Source organism: Syngnathus typhle, linkage group LG15 (genome assembly GCF_033458585.1).
Source record: "Syngnathus typhle isolate RoL2023-S1 ecotype Sweden linkage group LG15, RoL_Styp_1.0, whole genome shotgun sequence".
Taxonomy (NCBI): Eukaryota; Metazoa; Chordata; class Actinopteri; order Syngnathiformes; family Syngnathidae; genus Syngnathus; species Syngnathus typhle.
In genome coordinates, this window is record NC_083752.1 from 1013152 (window position 1) to 1032431 (window position 19280).

A 19280-nucleotide genomic window follows, 5' to 3' on the forward strand; every position below is an offset into this window, starting at 1 on the left:
GTCGTCTCCGTACGGTCCTCGCAGTTACGCCAGTGGCGCAGTGGGGATGCTCTCTGACCTCTTGGGCCTTTCTGTCCCCCGTGCGTAGGTCCAAGTGGAAGGTTCCGCGCAGAAGCCGGCCGGGCTGCCGTCAGGATAGGGTCAGTGGGCCCCCTGCGCTCCTCCGGGGGGAATCCGAGCCGCTCGCTTTCCGTGCCGGCGCTGCCCTCCATCTTGGCCTGGCCTGCAGACAAAAAGGCAAGTTGGAAGCATTTACTGTACATATCAATGAGACTGAGAATAGTGACGGACGGGAGCATGGATTCGGACCTAATGTTCAGTGCACGTCTCTTCTCGTGTGCTGGAGAGCTTTGTCACTTGACTCATCCTTTGACTCCTCCCTCCATCCCTGTGGCTCTCCACACCTTTGACCCAGATGAGGATCCACCGGCCCAAAACCGCCTCGTGGACAAACCCGCTGACCCGAGAAAGCAAACGAAGGAACGACGTGGACCGAGAGGTTACAGCGAGGTTACAGCGAGGTTACAGCGAGGTTACAGCGAGGTTACAGCGAGGTTACAGCGAGGTTACAGCGAGGTTACAGCGAGGTTACAGCGAGGTTACAGCGAGGTTACAGCGAGGTTACAGCGAGGTTACAGCGAGGTTACAGCGAGGTTACAGCGAGGTTACAGCGAGGTTACAGCGAGGTTACAGCGAGGTTACAGCGAGGTTACAGCGAGGTTACAGCGAGGTTACAGCGAGGTTACAGCGAGGTTACAGCGAGGTTACAGCGAGGTTACAGCGAGGTTACAGCGAGGTTACAGCGAGGTTACAGCGAGGTTACAGCGAGGTTACAGCGAGGTTACAGCGAGGTTACAGCGAGGTTACAGCGAGGTTACAGCGAGGTTACAGCGAGGTTACAGCGAGGTTACAGCGAGGTTACAGCGAGGTTACAGCGAGGTTACAGCGAGGTTACAGCGAGGTTACAGCGAGGTTACAGCGAGGTTACAGCGAGGTTACAGCGAGGTTACAGCGAGGTTACAGCGAGGTTACAGCGAGGTTACAGCGAGGTTACAGCGAGGTTACAGCGAGGTTACAGCGAGGTTACAGCGAGGTTACAGCGAGGTTACAGCGAGGTTACAGCGAGGTTACAGCGAGGTTACAGCGAGGTTACAGCGAGGTTACAGCGAGGTTACAGCGAGGTTACAGCGAGGTTACAGCGAGGTTACAGCGAGGTTACAGCGAGGTTACAGCGAGGTTACAGCGAGGTTACAGCGAGGTTACAGCGAGGTTACAGCGAGGTTACAGCGAGGTTACAGCGAGGTTACAGCGAGGTTACAGCGAGGTTACAGCGAGGTTACAGCGAGGTTACAGCGAGGTTACAGCGAGGTTACAGCGAGGTTACAGCGAGGTTACAGCGAGGTTACAGCGAGGTTACAGCGAGGTTACAGCGAGGTTACAGCGAGGTTACAGCGAGGTTACAGCGAGGTTACAGCGAGGTTACAGCGAGGTTACAGCGAGGTTACAGCGAGGTTACAGCGAGGTTACAGCGAGGTTACAGCGAGGTTACAGCGAGGTTACAGCGAGGTTACAGCGAGGTTACAGCGAGGTTACAGCGAGGTTACAGCGAGGTTACAGCGAGGTTACAGCTTATGAACCCAATGGACATGACTTTTTCCCGTTTACACAGACTAATCGTGACATAATTGGCGTCATGATCCAGAAAAGCGTGCAACGTATTACTAGCCTGATGCACCTATTTCAAATGTTTTTTTTTTCCTTTCTTTCTTTCTTTTACCAACTGCACTAAATCATTTTAGTGCAAAATGTTCCGTACACACATCCAGTAACTTTACAAAAAGAGTCCAAATAAGTCTAAGGCACAATGAACGACATGGTTGTTTAGAAATTCCCCAAATATTTTCTTGTACAGAAATACTGCAAAAAATGGAGAAAATTTCCATCGAAAGTCACACCCTTTTTGCCAAGCACACCATTCATTACTAGTTTGCAAGGTGTTCGGCAACAGGCCCGGCAGGTCAGTCCGGCTGCTTCTCTCAGCTTTTATTCCTTGAGCTGCTCGCACTCTGACAAGACGTTGCCTTTTCTTCCCTGACGCGTCCCATTCTCAGGTAACACAACGCTCGCTTGTATTTTATTGACGTCAAATTTCACAAAGTCACCTTTTTCAAACTTCATCTGTTGGAATAGAAGCACATCAGGCAGGCTGGATTGAAGAAAAGAAAAGAAAAGAAAAAAGACATTCATCTGCTTTGTGAGGCTTTTTGTGTTGTAGAAAAGTGGGCAAATGTTCTTTTTGACTTGTCAAATTCAATCTTTCACGTGATAGTTTTCTAATTCCTGATGCCTTTTTTGAAAGAGAAAAGACATAAGAACTAACAAAATCTGAAAAGGAATCTCAACAGAAAAAAAAAAAAGAAAAAAAAAAAGACTGCTCGCTTCAATAGTTTCAGAATGTGTTGATGATAAACAAAAACGCTTTCTCTACTTTTCTATCCAACAAGTTTCTCTCAACCATCTGCGATTGCCCCGGTTTCTTCTCCCATTGTGTTTCTCTTCACACCCAAGTGGATATTGTTACCCATTGCCATTGCAAATGTCACGGGCTCATTTGGTCATATGTCATCATCTCACGTGTTGCCCATCATCCAGAAGCTGACATGACGTCCAAGATGGTTTTCAAGCAGCCGCAGCCTGTTATGGTTCACCAAGAATCCAACGAGTGGGGCAGCCGCATCTGCGACTGCTGCGAGGACGTACCCATGTGTAGGAGACCGATTTTTTCTTCTTTTTTCTTCTCGTCATCGCTTTTGACAATGTACAGTGATGTCCGGGGCTGGACTGGCACAACAATACAAATGATATCAGTCCTGGCACATGGCATGGGCCCAATGGCCACTCCAGCCCCGATGACGTCCTTGTCACGTGGACTATGTGTTTGTTTGTTTGTTTGTTTGTTTGTTTGTGTGTTTGTTTGTTTGTTTGTTTGTTTGTTTGTTTGTGTGTTGTGTGTTGTGTTGCTGGCTGCAAGGAAGGCTGCTGCGGGTTCTGGTGCTTACCTTGCTTCGCATGCATGACGGCCAAGAAGTACGGCGAGTGCCTCTGCCTCCCCCTGGTGGACTGTCTGCTCAGCCCGATAGTGCATCCTGTCGCCATGTCCACCAGGGTGTCCATGCGCCACTTGTACGGCATACGGGTGGGTAAGACGGCGTCAGCACACAGAGTCAGTCAGGCAACCTTTTGGTTTGCAAAAATCATCTTTTCTTTTCTTTTCTTTTCTTTTCCTTTCTTTTGTCAGGGCTCCATGTTCAACGATTGCGTGTGCGCCACTTTCTGCACGGCGTGCGTTTGGTGCCAGATGGCGCGCGAGATGAAGGCGCGGGCCATCGATATCGTGCTGGTGAACAAGCACAGCAAGACGCTGGCCTAACAACAACGCCCCCTTACGGAGAAAAAAAAGTTTGTGCACTGATTGATTGATTTCAATTTGCTTGAGACACTTTTAAATCCACCACTGTATTTTGAAACATTTCATTGCTACATTTCCTTTTCAGAAAGGATTTATGGCATTTAAATGTGTTTCGATGGGGAACATGATGTCACTCGTTTGGCCACGCCCCTTCATGATTTCACTCTAACCCTAAAAGTATGGTTCTCTAACCGAAGCGCCATCTGCGTACGGACGCCTTGGTCCACTTGCTAAATATTGACTAGATTCAGAAAAAGAAATCAAATGAAATCTACAAACTAAAATGTTCTTTTTGAGCGATGCATTATGGGCTATTTTCCTTTTAGAGCAGCAAGTGATTCCTAACACGGCCAGTGAGTCACATCCGTTTGATTTGAGAGCTTGAGCAACCAATGACTAATGAATGAAGGAACGAACGAATGAACGAATGAATGAATGACACTCTGTCACTAACATCTTCATGTACGACTGATGACCTTTTGTAAATGGATTTTCATGAATGAATCCCAGACAATTTGTTTTCTTTTGATTATGACCCAAATGTTTAATGGCGACTTTTATGTTATGTTTATGTTGCCTCTAAATATTGATCTTAACAATTGTATAATTATTATTACACATCATCTAAAAGCAAGTGTCCTCGCCTTATTTTGTTTAGTTTCAAATCTTGCCCAAAAGTCAGAAGGACTGGCAAGATAAGATTTGGTTTTCTATTTTCTACTTCTTTTGGATATGGTCAGAAAGTTTGCCGAACGTTAACAAGATCTGCATCGTTTTAAACCAGCCGCCCGCCTCTAATGAATGCTTTCAGCCCACATGTGTCGTTTGTTGTTTTAATGGGATTACAATGACAGTTGGCCTTTGCCACGATGAATGCGACCCACCTTAATGGGGTGCCAGTGAAAGGGGCGTGTCCGGGCCAGCTCGTAAAGGCGGCAGGAATGTTCGCTGCTGGCTGGCTGGCTGGTTGGCTGGCTGGCTGGCTGGCTGCCCTCTTTGTTGTGTTGGCGGCGGTACAAGGCTTCTGTTGCGACTCCCTAAAAGGCCCACAGAAACTGATTTAATATCTGTGACTTTGACACACACACACACACACACACACACACACACAAGCAACTTATCCCGCCTACAACAGCCACTTGATCACTCCCATTCTTGGAGAAAATAGACCGCGTGCTTGTCTCATTTCCTCCATCTTAAGTGATTGACCCCCCGCCCCCCGGAGATGAGTCTGTTTGAAAGTTTGCACAATTCATCGAGTTAAATCGTGCACATTTTCAGTGGTCTGCCAACCGCTAGGGGGCGGCACACACCAGTTTCATTAAGCTACGCTGGAGATGTTTAACAAAATAATCATGTATCTATTCAGTTAGTCCTCGGCAAATCGGAAAAGGTTTGATTGCGAAAGCAATTCTTTATCGTTTTCTCTAAATTGAGATTGGCTTGAAAGTGAATTGTTTTTGCTTATTTGATGAACCATTGTAATTAAGTGTTGTCATTCCAATATTGAGCAAAAAGAATCACTCCTGTCTAATTGGCCACTTGTCAGATTTCACCTGACACCAGAACTCCGAACCCAGCACAGCGCCATCTGCTGGACAGTTGAATTGTACTTTCCTGCAACACTAGAGGGAGCCTTTGTGGAAAACGTTTGAGAATCAGGGTCAGCGGATGGATTTGAACCTGAGGCCAATGAAGCCCACCTGAGTGACGTGACCCCGCCCGCCCCGCCCCGCCCCCACTGATAAAGGCACCCACCCCAGTCTTCCGCCGTGACAGATAAAGACGCTGTCTATCTACCTCGGAGTTTCGCTCATTTCCTGGGGGAAGTGTTTCTTTTTAAAAAGACAAGCTCTGAGTTTGTGGCAGGGGTGGGATTAGGCTGATAACACTTAGATTAAGATGAGGTGTGTGTGTGTGTGTTATACGGCGTGGGGCGCTCAGGCGTAGTCCGACTATCACGCCAGCAGCCTCCGGGCAAACAAACAACTGTGACCTCTGAAAACAAGGACGGCAGGGAGCGTCTGATAGCTGCACGCGTGTGCACGTGAGTGAAGGGGAGGTCGGGTGAGGTTGAGGCCACGCGGGCCACCACGCGGGCGGGCCAAGAATGATCGGGGACCCCCTGCTGATCTGGCTGGGCGCTTGCTTCCATCAGAACAGGAATGAATTTGGCGACTGGGTGAAAAGTTGCGATTTGACACGAATGATGAAAAATCACGCCGTCGTCGTCCACCGGGGGTCATCGTCGGACGAGGTTTGCGAGGGGGCGTCACGTTAGCTCGGTGATATACGGCCGCCGCAAACAAGCTCTAAGTGCATCTCGAGGTTGAGTGAAAGGCGAAATGTAAGCGTCGGACTCGCTGGGGCGGCCGGCACGCATCCGACTCCTTTGCTGACAAAACCGAGCCGACATCCCGATTCATTGTTTGGACCTTTTCTCCTGATATGTTGACCTTTGACCAAAACATATGACCTCTACTCTATGAAGCAAAAAAAAAAGAAGAAGGCAAGTGCAAAAGTGCATGCAGGCAGCTCACGATGGAAGGGTGTTTAGCCCACAATGAAGCCTCAGGAATTACCTTTGGCTGTCAGCGCCGACTTAAACTGTCCAGGCCAGGCCAGGCCAGGCCAGGCCAGGCGGGGCCAGCCCAGCCCAGCCCAGCCCAGCGGTGTATGCGTGTGCGCGCGCACGTGATGAGTGTGCGCTTGTTTCATTGGAAAATACTTTTGACGTCCTTGACATGGCCACCTTCAAGGATTGTTTCAACCAATTTCAACAAATAAGATGATTTGAAAAAAAGAACATTGTGTTTATCTTAGCTTTTTTTCATAGAATATCAAAACAAGCGTTTTTTTTTTAATAATCCGAAAATGTCAACTTCACCAACAGGTTTAGAACGTCAGAATTTTCTTTATCATCAAATTTTGACCGACAAAAAAAACAAAAAAAAAAGGACTTTTTAGGACTTTATTATTTCTATGATCTTATAACTCAACATTTCAAGTAACAGTAGGTTTTCTTTGCAACATTTGTTTTTCTGATCATTTTCTTTTGGAAATTCTCAGAGTTCTTTTGAAGGATGGCGTTTAATCCTCTAACTACCCTGACCTGTGCACCCCATTGGCCCTCAATGCCCCCCCCCCCCTCCCCACTCCAAGCCTTAAAGCTAGACTCCTTGTCACCATGGCGATTGCTAGACTAAACAGCCAGCAAAATTCACCAGATCTGGCCCTTTCCCCATCCCCGCCGGCCGTCACTTTTAAGCAGGCCATTTTTGGGGTGCGCATTGGCCAAGCGGCCAAGGCTACCCTTAACATTCTTCAGGCCGTAAACAAACGCGAGGCCAACAGATGCATCAGCGGGACGGCCGGGAATGTTTAGGTGGCCACCTGACAAGGCCGTCCGTCCACAGCCTTCTGGCGTCAAGATTCCCATCCAACATTTTCGTAGCTACTGTACTGTGTATTAGCACCTTTAGCCAACTGTATGGCATTTAAGCTAATCTCTGCTTGGCTGACTTTTGACATGAAGGTTTTTTCAAGTTGCAATCTCATTGAAAATTCAAACAAACATTTTGATTGGAAAAAAATGGTCAGACGCCGAGTGGCTGGCAGACATGTCGGAGTTCCCCGGCCGGGTCCGCCAACGCGACCGATCGCTTGACCGCATTCTGGCATCGCCATTGCGTCAGTCAAGAAGACACACGTACGTCGTTGTGTGTGTGTGTGTGTGTCATCAGTCAGAAGACGAAGCCGAGGTTGCCTGGCCTCGGAGCTTGATAACAAGCCTCTTAAGCTCGCAGGCTAATCAAGCTCAAAGAGACACACACACAAAAAAAGAGAAGATAGATAGATAGCAGAGAAGGAGAGTTGTGCCTCTTTCTCTCCTTTCCTCCACTTTTTCAATTCCCTCCTTATCTCTCTTGCTCCGTGGGGGGACCCTAATGGCCGTTTGGGGGTTCTCAGCCCCCCCCCCCCCCCCCCCCCGACCACATACCAGCCAGCACTGCCAGACAAAATGCACATCAAGTCATAATATGACAATCTATTTCTAGAATGTTGGTTTCATGGTTTCTTATCGAGTTTTGGCTGGATCCAAGATTTTGATGACACTTTCATAAAGAGTAGCACTTTTGCTTTCCAAAAGAAAACGGGACTTTTTCCATAGGAGCAATTCTATTCTTAAAAATGTGGATTTGTCTTTGCTTTTGTTCCCTGGTTGTTGTTGTTTCTTTGACTTATGACTTGTTGGAAAGTGTTCCTTTTTGACTCCGTCGTTTTATTTGTATACATATTGCAAAATCCTGACCTTTTTTTTTAATCAAATCATAAAAAAATCTATCATTTGATTCATTCATTCCTTTTTGAAAAGCATGAGGGAGGGCAAAATTGAACAAATGAAGAGTCCGTTTCCAGATTTTTGATTTGTCTGTACGTCCAACACAGCAGAGGAAGAAGGGAAGGGAAGGGGAGAATCAAATGAAATAAACAGCAACAAGCGGCTCTCGCTTACCTTCTTTTTTTGCTGGGCTTCTTCCTCCCTCTTTTTAACATGCGCCTTGCCTTTCTTTTCCACATAAGTCGCCATCCCTTCGCTCGTCAGATTCCAACTTGGATGGGAAAATGACGACGCGAGGTGACGGACGTTGTTGAAGGTTTGTCGGCACGCTCACGCTCACCTCATCACTCTCGTCGCCTCTCATCTTTTTTTCCCACGACTTGTCTTTTTTGGACTCCTCTCGGTTCGTCCGCCGCTCGTCGTCGGCCGCCTCCTCAAAGTCTTCATTGACTTTTCCCACATCTACTCGGACTCCCGTTGTCGTCCTGAAGTGACCAAACGGATTGCTTTGACCTCTCGCAGGGAAGTTCAACATTTGTATTTCAAAATGAACGTGTATCGTTTTTCCTCACATTCTTTGTATTATGTATTTCAACATGAACGTGCGTCGTTCTTCATCACATTATTTGTATTATGTTCAATTGTAGGCATGCAGATACACAACGCACACACACACACACACACACACACACACACACACACACACACACACACCATTCTTGATTGCTAATCACGCCTGCAATGAGATAAGCCTGAGCCGAGCTGTCATGTCTGTCACTCTTCAAGCTCACGCACGCACGCACGCACGCACGCACGCACGCACGCTCACACACATCACATGCAAGTAAGGCTGGAAATGGTGCGTGGACAAACGTTGAGATCTGATTGGCTCCCTCACATCAAATAACTCTATTTGGAATTCAAGTCAAAAACATTTGGCAAAAAGCCATGTGATTGCCACAAATGTTTTTGTTCCAGCTCATTTGTCATTATTGAGGAAGGTGAGGTTGAGGTGTCCCGCAGGGCGCCACTCTCAGTCCGCTGCTCTTTTTCACTTCCGGAAAGAAGATACAACTCGTTATACAAATGGAACAAAGCATTGACTGCTAAATTGAACCAGTCAATGAAAAAGTTGTTTTGGGAGAATTCTTTTCATATTCCTCACAGATTTCAAGTCAGCACGCAGGCATTCTCTGAGTCGCTGCATTTCTTTGCGTGCGTGCGTGCGTGCGTCGTCACGTGCCGCCCGTTCCTCGTAAATGTCTGCGCCTCGTACGGGCCGGCGTGAAGTCGTCCAGAGGTTGTCGCGTTTTTCACCTCGGGCCCGCAAAAGTAAATGTTTAAGCCGCCCGCCGTAAACACGCCTCAATCATCCATCGCACCGACACACACCTTCTGGCAAATAAAAGGCCGCGGACACACACCAGCACGTTGCAAAACACATCTCCCTCCTGGATCATTTTCCAATCAAAGAAAAGTCAAACTGGGGAAAAGTCCAACTCGAAAACATTTCTTTTGAGAGCGTGACTTTTGGAGAGAAAAAAACCTAACCAACAAAGCCATAAATAACTACGAAAAGCACATCTTTTCTAAATTCTCATTAGTCGGTCCACCATCTTAAATCTCCAAATACTGGAGGCGTGCGTGCGTGCGTGCGTGCGTGCGTGCGTGGGAAATGATATCTTCTCCCTTTCATAATCCAAACAAAATGTCCAAAGTAAATCATCAAAAACTCTCTCCTCCAAAGGCAAACAAATCATTAACGCAATTGCGTGAGCGCAAGGTTACATGTGCACGTCCCGTCGATTCAAAGTTGACACTGTCCAGCGACCGATGAGACAAAATCAAAACAGGAAGTTGTTTGCAGCACTCCTAATTAAGAGGGACTCTGCTTTATAAAGGCCCTGTAGTGGCTGGCAGAAGAATGGCAGAATTTGGACTCCATTTGTAATTTCCTTTCCTTACAACTCATAGTTTGCTTTTCTATCTAAACCTGAACATTGAAAATATGCTTTGTTTGCTTTCTATTTTTTATTTTATTTTAGTAGATTTAAAAATCGGCAGCACTAAATTACCCCCCCATATCAGTATCTCTGAGCAGCAAGGAAGCTGCCGGGCTTCTTGGCTGGAGCCACAGTTCTGCCCAATCCATCATCCTTATCATTTGGGGGGGGGGTTCAGGGAGAGAGGTAGGGGCACTCTAGATGAACAGATGGATGAATGGACGGACGGACGGACGGATGGATGAATGGATGGATGGATAGATAGAAGCGACGATGTGGGGGAAAGTTTGGGGCAAATTTGCCAAATAAAGGGCAGCCCTACTCAGTAATAGCATCATGACGCTGGCTGGCTAGCTGACTTTTGGGGGTTCTGGGATGAGAAGACGAGTGATAAGCACTGATACAAACAATAACAAGAGGCACATCAAAGGCGCCGCCATTTAGATTTGGGCTTGCCCTTGAGGGGGGTTAGGACTCCAGGCCAGGTTGGAACTTTTTCCTTTTACAACACTCAAATAAACAAGCCAGAGAGTCGGAATGTATGAGATCAAAACAAGAAGAAGAAGAGTTTACGGTCCGGTGTTTGGAAGCTGCCTCACACGCTCCGGCGAGCGTTAAAAACACCACACACACACACACACACACTTTCACTCCCCCAGGCAAGGAGCTGTTACTTATTCAGCATTTAAATGGCTAATAGTGACTCATGGAGGCATCACAAAAATGTCAATCAAATGTCATTAAAAGTAATTACATAGTCATACAAAAAGAGAAAAATAATGGAACGTCCCCAAAATTCCATGACACAAATAGATCGAGAATGAATTAAAACAACGATCGCAACGAACCGAATACTGAATTCCAAAACATTCTAAAAAAGTCTATGAAATCTATAAAATACAAATAAAAAGTAACATTCCATACATTGGAAAAAGAACATGGCAAAGTCTGAAGTCATGCAAAAGCCAATGCTAATACTAGCATGTGCGCTATTTACCGCTCAGTAAAACTCCCTTTTGTTATCACTTCACGTCCTCAAATAAACACTGACTATTTTAGCGCTGGGCTGACAGTTTTACAAGGATGCTAATGCTAACTCCAGGCTAGCAGCAGTAAAAAGAGTTTGTTTTCAAACATGATGTCCAGGAATAAACATTTATCATCTTCGTGTTTTTACAAGCACTGCGCACACGCTAACGGTTCAGATTAAGAAAAGCAAAATGAAGAAATCGATCTCTCGTCGATTCTGTTCTGACTATGGCGTTGCCAAATCAGCCATTTTAGAAGTTCCATTTGGGGGGAGACTTTCCCGTCTTACAATGGTAACAATAGTGACTACTCTTACGATGAGCGGTACGATCAGCGGGCACTTAGCCCGGGCTAACGAGCCCCGCCGGCACAGATGCGTCTGCGTCATTGTCGCCAGACTCCACGTCGGGCATCATAAAAAAGCAAGAGCGATCGGTCAAGATGAAGACGGACGGCCCCTGAAACGTAATAAAAGCGTCCCTGTGATGCGGCGTGCTCCTATTATCTTCATTAGCCAGCAGCGCCGTGATAACATTAAAGGGAAAGCTTCCTTTGTGCCACGCGCGTCTGCTCTACGCCAAGCTAACAGCTCCTGGCGGGAGACACAGCTGGTGCTCGGAAAAAGATCCCATTTTACAAAGATAACAAAGAAGAGACCTGCGCCGGCGGCCGAGGCTTCAAATGTTTCATCGTAACAAGTGGCCAAAAAAGCAAACAGGTCCCAACACATTAAATATCATTTGGATTCAGATCCGATGGGAAGAAATCCCAAATATTTGGAAATCTGATCATCAAAGTCAAAGTCTGCTTTATAACGGCCAACACAAATAGGATTGCGGATGGCGGGTCGAATGGATATATTTATGAGCACCACCGATTTTTCTCAATTTGGCATGTAAAATAAGGTCAATATGCGACGTACAGTACAGAACGGTATCAAACAGAATGCTACCATCGGTCTTTGCTAATTGGAAGCACCCGGCGCAAGTTGCGGGTCGGGCCGCGCCCTCGCTCCCTCGCTCCCGTTGACATGAAAGCGGCAGATTCCGACCCGGGGGCTCGCTACATCACATTGCCGCCGCTCTTGCGCTGATCTATCGGCCGTCTCGGACCGTGGGAGAAGAGAACACGCTAAAAACACGGGCGTAAGATAAACGAGCGCTTGTCAAGGAGGATTTCTTCAACTCGACTGAGAAAGGGAAGAAGCGACATTTGGCGTCTGTCCGTTTGTTTGGATTTGCACAAAGAAAGGAATCACAAGCAAGATAATGGAAATAAATCACCCAGTGGTTTGGCTGACTTCTCTCACCACGATACTGACTATTTTTCCCCGAAAAGGACCAAGTGTCCATATTGTCTCTCCTCCATACTGCAAATCCACCACCGGATAATTGACATCACAATTTGGTGACGGAGCGCATGTTCACACGAGTATCCGGATTAAGGGGGGGGGGGGGGGGGGGGCAAGTATTAAGGCCTTGGCAGCAGTCCCGAAGACGAGAGGCGGCGGCGGCGGTACCAGCGGCGTACAGTGACGTGGCCCATAAATCCCTCGCAGAAGAAGAAGAGAAGCGAGCGTCCAGATGTGAAGCGGCGCTAGTGAAGGCGGCGGGACAGATTTATGGTCCCCCCTTTCCTTAATGAGCCAACATCCTTTTTGCAAGACGTTTCAAGGAGGACAAACTCACCTCGTTGCCGGCCGCTTCTTCAGAATGCTTAAAAGAGCTTTTTCTGCCGGGCCGGGCCGGGCCGGGCCGGGACTCCCTCGGGGAGAATGTGGGATTTCGACGGTTTTTCTTCTTCCTGACGTCAGCCGAGCAACAGCTGCTGCAAAATAAAGGAGTGTGAAATACTTGAACGTCAACATAAACACAGCCTAGTGATATACAATAGCTAGCTCTTCAAAATGCTGAGGAAAGCGCTATTTGGCGAGAAAGACGTGGTCAAAATGTTCAAGGCTAGTTTGAACACAAATTTTGGAAATGTCTGTCGCAGTTGCGCATCCCGACAAGCTCGCGTGGCTATTTTCAATGGAAGAAATCACAGGAGCTTAGTTTAGCTAAAGGCTGTGTTTGTTAGCTGATTATCCTAGCTTGGATTCACTGGAAGACCCTTGGTTACGTAGCTTAGCATCGCTCTACGGTGTTCACTGGCGTCTTTGATTTCATTTCACGGACTTTTGGATTTAACGAGCGTCCGCCTTATCCAGCAACTAGCATTATGGCTTTTAAAGCCGTCACCATTCAAAGCAAAACGAAATCCTGCGCTTATTTCGGAGCGGCTGAAGCTGTGGGCGGCCATTTACGAGCTGTTAACATGACTGAAAGAAGCTTTTAAAGGCACAAGGGGTAACGGGGGATTTGTGTGGCAGGCAGGCAGGCAGGCAGGCAGGCAGGCAGGCAGGCAGGCAGGCAGGCAGGCAGGCAGGCAGGCAGGCAGGCAGGCAGGCAGGCAGGCAGGCAGGCAGGCAGCCAGGCAGCCAGGCAGGCAGCCAGGCCGGGCTGGAACACAGGCCTGGCCTCTTTTACATTGAGCGACCCCAAAGGGTGGTCACTGACGTCTTCCTCCGCTCATTACCGCTTGCGAGACCCCTCCAAAAATGGGAGCATTTTATGAATGGGCTTTGGGGAAAGTGGCTAATCCAAAAAGGACTACATTTACAGGTGTTATCCTCTGCCTTGCTTACCTGACCAATTTCCAAGGATGGACAGGGCAACCACCAAGAACCAGACTGCTTCATGAATGGGCGGGTTCTGGGGGGAAGGGTACTGAGTTTCCCGCCCCCCCCGTCATCCCAATTTTGCGTCCAAATTTCATTTCCGCGGTGGTGATACAATCCACCCTTCAACCCCGAATGTTGCCATCTCCAAACGCGGGGCGTCATTAATCGCAGGTAGGGCTGACCAAGGGATGACAAGTTTCCCCACCTTAGCCTAGCTGCTCTGAGCTGCCAGCTGATTTAGGAGGCCCCCCGCCGCCGTCCCCCCGCCGTCCCCGGTATGTAAACCATGTGCTGCAGGAATGTATAAGCAAGCCGTAAAAGAGGATTCGCCAGCGAGACGGACAAGACGGATTATGCCGTAAAACAAAAACAAGGCGGCTTCTTTTTTTGGGGGCCGACTTCTCACATGGTGTGGAGGACCAAGGGCTATGTGGGCAGGGTGCTTGTGTGTTTTAAAAAAAAGCCCCGAACGGATTACAAGTTGGATAATGTACGAGCCTCGCGAGGGAACACGCCAGCCAGCCAGCCAGGTCCATCTCAGAACCTTTGGCAAAGCAGACACACCTTACACGCACCCAAACATACAGCATGTACACAATCAGAATTCCTTCCGTGGATTAGAACATCTGAAGAGTTTCTTCGAATGGAGATATCGATGTTGAGATCAAATCTTTTGACATCTCGGCAAATGCGACTTGGAAGACAACATTGGCAGACGGTGCGGCTCGTGCGTGGAAGCTCCATTTATCTTGCTTGCCTCAAAACAGACCCCGAGAAAATGCAAACGGCCACTTGTGGATGAAAGCAGATGGTTGGCCCAGTCAGTCGCAGGAAGTAGCCGACGCTCCAATTTGGCCGATGGATTTTTGATTCTGACAAAGGGAGTGCGCCAAACGTCGACGTATCAAACAAAGCCCCCGCGATGATGTCATAGAGACGCTCCGTGTAATAATCGCACCGATAATCGGATCAAGATGCTTCCGTCTTAGCCCGTAATGGCCTTTTAATCATTGAAAGGCTCCCACAATGTCAGCTTCGTTGTCTTGTCGGAATGGCAGGACGATTCAAACAGAATTGTTCTTTTCAAGAAAGCAGACAACAGTCTGGTCTCCAAATGGATTTGTCAACTGTGACTCAAATGTTTCCGGAATGAAGGAAAGCGCCCGACTCTCCGCTTTTCCCGACTTGGGGGCCTCGGCTTTTTAGTACCCGCCCTTCGAATTCATCAAACTTGGCGACAGGAAGTGTGACTCCCTCGCTCGCGTGGCAAAATGAACGCTTGTCACGCCGACGCTCGGCAGCGTGGTGAGCCCGCGCGACGGGAGATAAATCTCAATTGGCGTTGCACCTTGTATGAAAATTTGATGCCAAAAAGCGCCTTGTATTCAAATGCACAACTGAGGTCATGTGTTATAGGAGGGAGGGAAGGAGGGAGGGAGGGAGGGAGGGAGGGAGGCCTGCCTGTCTGCCATAAGAATAAAGCCCAAGGGGCAAAAAAAGTGGAGGGGGAGGGGGGAGGAGGAGGAGGGAGGGCAGCAACACAGGAGGCGTCTGTTTTTCCTCAGCGGACAAACGGCCCAGCCAAGTGGACACGCAAAAGCCGGCGGAATGAGAAAATGGTGCGCGGGGTAGCGGCATAGCGCCTCCGACCGGCTTCCGCAAGCCTTCCCTTCCCGTCCGTATGCGTGCACACAACACTTGATGTTCACTCCTTCCCGAGAGAACGGCCCGATTGAAAGACTAAAAACAGTAACCCAAAGGAGGTTAGAAAGTGACGCACCCAATTTTAGCTTTATTTTTTAGCAGAATAACCCAACAGTTGGACTTATTTAGCGCAAAACGGAATATTTGGGAGTTGTTGAACTTTTGTTTGGTGTAATAAATAACCCCCTAGCCATTTTGTTGTTCTTACAACTTTGATCTGCGTATCGCCAAGACTCCGGAACAGGCCATTTGTTTCCCGGCCAGACGTGACGACGTACCTGGACAGCGCGTGGTCCCGGAGGACGGCGTTTGATGATGATGTCATGGCTGCCAGGGAGGAGGGGTCATTCTTTCTTTCTTTTTTTGGGGGGGGTGAGTGCGCTGGCACCAGCGGGGCTTAGCCCAGATTGACCCCCAGCCTCTCATCTCTGCTTTCCCACATGACCTGGGCAGCCGCAAAGCACTCGCGCTCAGATTTACGCGGACGGCGGCGGCGGAACGGCCCAATGCCATCTCAGGTGTAATTTCAAGGAGTCGCTCTTATCTTTACAAGTATTTTAACCTAGAAATCCAGGCTAATTTATATACAACGTTATCAGCGCTCCGTTTCTTCCCACGCTACGATTACAGCCGCTTGGGAAAAGCAAGCTTTTTTTTTCCAAGGCATAAACAAAGTAGCTGGGTAAGATAAGCCGCTGTGACTTACTATGAGCAGTGTTGATAAGGAAAAACACCATGTGGAAAACAAGTATCACTGACAAGAGAAAAATCCCCTTTGGCACCTTTCCACCTATGCGCTGGCGGAAATTCAAAGCAGCAAAGGTGCGAAAAACCAAAAAGCTCGCCTGCGACGGACGGCATCTTTGGGTTGAGAGCGCAAAGGTCACGCCGGCGGCGACCGGGCCTCGATAAAGCGTCCGATCGGAGCCGGTGTCGTCCGTGATGAGCAACCATTGAGAGTGGGAGAAGCCTGCTGCGGCGTTATCAGGCTATTTTTAGATGCTGGCTGATAGGGCTGAAGCTGGCTGTGTTGCCTTTAGTTTGGAGAAGCAGCTAAGCACCAAGCAAATAAACCTAGCTTGGGTGGCCAAACAAAAAGGGACTTCAAATCACCTTGCAGGTAAAACTAATGGCACATCTGCGACCCATTGGTGGTCTTTAATGAGGCCAGCCGTATGAATGAACAAGCGGGGCCAGTTTAACTAGCCGCCGCCGCCGCCGCCGCCGCCGCTGCCATTAGGGGCCGTTGTGTTGGGCCTGAGCACAATGACCTCCAGAGTGTTGCTGCATTTCTTCCTGATTGGATAAAGAGCCTTTGGGAAAAGCCGCATCCGACTTTTACACGACCCCTTCCTTCCTTCCTTTTTTTTTTTTTTAGCCAATGCGGTGACCCAAAGAGAAGTCCCCTAAGATTCCATTCGATCCCCGTTAAGGAGCTTATTGCGTGCCATCATATTTCTTGAACCTGACTTGTGGCACATTTTTACGGCTGACAGTACATTAAATTCAACAGGTGGTTACGTCAGGGGAAATTCCAAGAATACCTCTTTTTTTTTTTTGCTTACGTTTGAGTGGAGACCAAAGCCAAGTGTAATATCGTCTAACCCGAGCCGACCATAAAAAGTAAATCCCCGCATCTGAACTGAACGGATTTAAAAGAAAAGATTTTGCGCTGGTGACTTTGGGTCACGCTAAGAGTCAGCGCCACGCTAAAAAAACAGCGGAATACGTCCGTCGAAGTTTGAGCCATTTTGAGTCTGGGGAAGCCCTCCGAATGGCGACAGAGCAATTTCAAGAGGGCCTTTATATTTGTGAGTGCAGTCTGTTGGCCAAAAAGCTTTTAGAGACGGCGCCGGGCGCGTCTCCACCTGGAGCTTTTGTCGGGGTCAAGCCAAGCGCTGCTGTTTTGACTGTCAGCCTGGCTGCAATCCTCGCCGGCGGCTGCTCTGACACAGAGCAGCCACCCCCTGTTAAAGCCGCCGCTGTGAAATCATTAGAGCCCCGCTCGGGCGGCCGCTCAGCCGGCCGGCCGCTCGGCCGACGGACCACCGTGGGCACGCACCACCCGCAGGACAAGGATGCCAATGCGGCCAATTTGACTGGATTGTCAAACATGGACATTCTTGTTTTTGCTGATCTTCTAAATATGATGTCAACACTAATATTGCTTCGTGGCAGGAAATATAAACAAATTGTTGAACATAAAGCTACGCATGAGCACAGTTTTGCTCAATTAGTATTATAGTCTCAGTGTTTTGGATTTTTGTGTTGATTGATTTTTTTGCTAAATCAACCCTTACTTTAAACTCATATTCCAGTTTTAGGATTTTAAACATAACATGACAAAACTTGAGTTCTATCATTTCAAGTGAAACTCATGTTTTGGGGTAATTTTGTAAATAACATTTGTGTAATTTGTTGTCTTTTTTTGTTTGTTTTTGTCGAAAGAAAGAAAGAAAATTAGTTTTGCTGGAAGGTTGATTATTTTTTTCATAATAATCAATTCACGGCTTGTTCCAAACTGCCAATTGCGCGCACTTATTTGTCGATCTGAAAGCGATTTTTGATTCCCCGACTGCCCTGTAGAGGTGCTGTTGATTCACCCTGCACTCATTTGCCATATATAGAAGAAAATGAAATCGAATGAGAAAAAATAAAATCACAAATAACACAAACGCGGAATTAATGGAATAGATTTGACAAGATGCTGATCCCTGCCTGGTGTATATTTGAAGATAGATCAAGCGTGGCTGTAAAGTTTTACATTCCTGCTAATGAGCACAAACAAAAGTAAAAAAAAAAGTTGCTTACAGAGTGTCACGCACGGTGCGTCTTTTCCTTTTCTCCATCCCCTCAGTGTCACCTTCCTGCGGCATTCCAGACGTCCGTCTCTTATCTTTATTGGCTGCGGACGGGCAGAATTACAGCGGGGGGGTTGTCCTGCGGGATCACAGAGAAAGGCCATAGCGGGACAGAATTAATATCTATGTGTAAGGAGAGACGATCGGGGATAGTCAGGCCCGGCCCGGCCCGGCCAAGGTGCGAGCTAGCTCGAGTGGAGTGGAGTGGATGCAGTAAAAGTAAACGGTGCGCTAAAGCTGCCGGATCAGCAGCAGTTCAAAAAGTTTCTCAAGGACAGCTTGAGAGCAGTCAATCATGATTCCGTCTTAGGGAAGGCGTGCTTATACGGATTCGGGCCTTTTCGTCGTCGTTGTTGTTGTTGCGGGATATGGCTATAGTAATAAAAAATGCTATTGTGGTTGAGATTACAAATATAACATTTGAAGGTTGTTGTATTTTGGACATTTACGATATAAGTGAAATCCGCGAAGTAGGGTCACCCTCTCATCTGTCCAATTTTTGTGTCAATAAATGTATATGAAACCATTTAAGTGCCTATTTTATTATTACAACATTAAATAATTGTTTCAAACATGTAAATAATACATTAATAGCACAAATAACGTGCAGAACATTTTGTATAAATATTGAAAATATAAACATTAGACGTGTGTGCGTGAAACATGTTAACAAGAAGTACTGGGCAGGCTAACGAGTTAGCGGAAATATGCTAATTCGCAAAAACGGATCTCTTAAAGGAACGTAAACCAACATTTGGAGCAATACTACATTGTCCTAAAGGTGTGATCGTTCATTTCTCGTTAAGAGACCCACTCACATGGTCAAAGACTGCTGCACCACTGTTACCGACATTATTGTACACGAACGTGAAACAGGAAGTGGTTGTTAGGGATGTGATGCTGTGTGGTGTGACGTCACGAGGGGAGCCGCGTCATGCAGGAACAACAACTGTCGTCTTGGGTCTCATTCATATCAATACATCTATTACGCACAAACAGTGGTATCGGTTGAAAACCGCCTTCAAAATAAAGCACCCACCCTTCAATCAAATAACGGCTGAATAACAGTAAAAAACATGGAGAATTCCTAACACACACTGTAAATATGTTTTCACAACACCTTTTATTATTTTAACATTTTTTTTAGAAC

At 47.5% G+C, this 19280-nt stretch overlaps 1 protein-coding gene and 1 long non-coding RNA gene across 3 annotated transcripts; one reads left to right on the top strand and one right to left on the bottom strand.

The window, feature by feature from the left end:
• The first annotated feature begins 1615 nt into the window (after positions 1-1615).
• On the top strand, positions 1616-4103 carry LOC133168428 (cornifelin homolog B-like). Of its 2 annotated transcripts, XM_061299992.1 has the most exons (5): positions 1956-2111; positions 2191-2254; positions 2653-2766; positions 3036-3196; positions 3299-4103. In XM_061299992.1, exons 3-5 carry the CDS (start codon positions 2661-2663, stop codon positions 3428-3430), a joined length of 399 nt encoding a protein of 132 aa, XP_061155976.1. In that variant the 5' UTR covers positions 1956-2111; positions 2191-2254; positions 2653-2660; the 3' UTR covers positions 3431-4103. The 2 variants fall into 2 exon arrangements, with proteins under 2 accessions (XP_061155977.1, XP_061155976.1); XM_061299993.1 differs by lacking the exon at positions 2191-2254 and having other exon boundaries at positions 1616-2111.
• On the bottom strand, positions 2936-19033 carry LOC133168429 (uncharacterized). Its single transcript, XR_009718211.1, has 6 exons — positions 18949-19033; positions 18081-18209; positions 12532-12670; positions 8152-8296; positions 7986-8082; positions 2936-4506 (listed from the first exon to the last, which is right to left on the bottom strand). It is a non-coding gene; the product is annotated as an uncharacterized LOC133168429 (long non-coding RNA).
• Between the last annotated feature and the right edge of the window lie 247 nt (positions 19034-19280).

Bases quoted from the DNA above. Each gene is read 5' to 3' on its own strand.
- LOC133168428 (XM_061299993.1), top strand. From the start codon at position 2,661: ATGACGTCCAAGATGGTTTTCAAGCAGCCGCAGCCTGTTATGGTTCAC. The intron at 2,767-3,035 runs GTAGGAGACCGA...GCTGCAAGGAAG, and splicing joins CTGCGAGGACGTACCCATGT to GCTGCTGCGGGTTCTGGTGC. The intron at 3,197-3,298 runs GTGGGTAAGACG...TTCTTTTGTCAG, and splicing joins GCCACTTGTACGGCATACGG to GGCTCCATGTTCAACGATTG.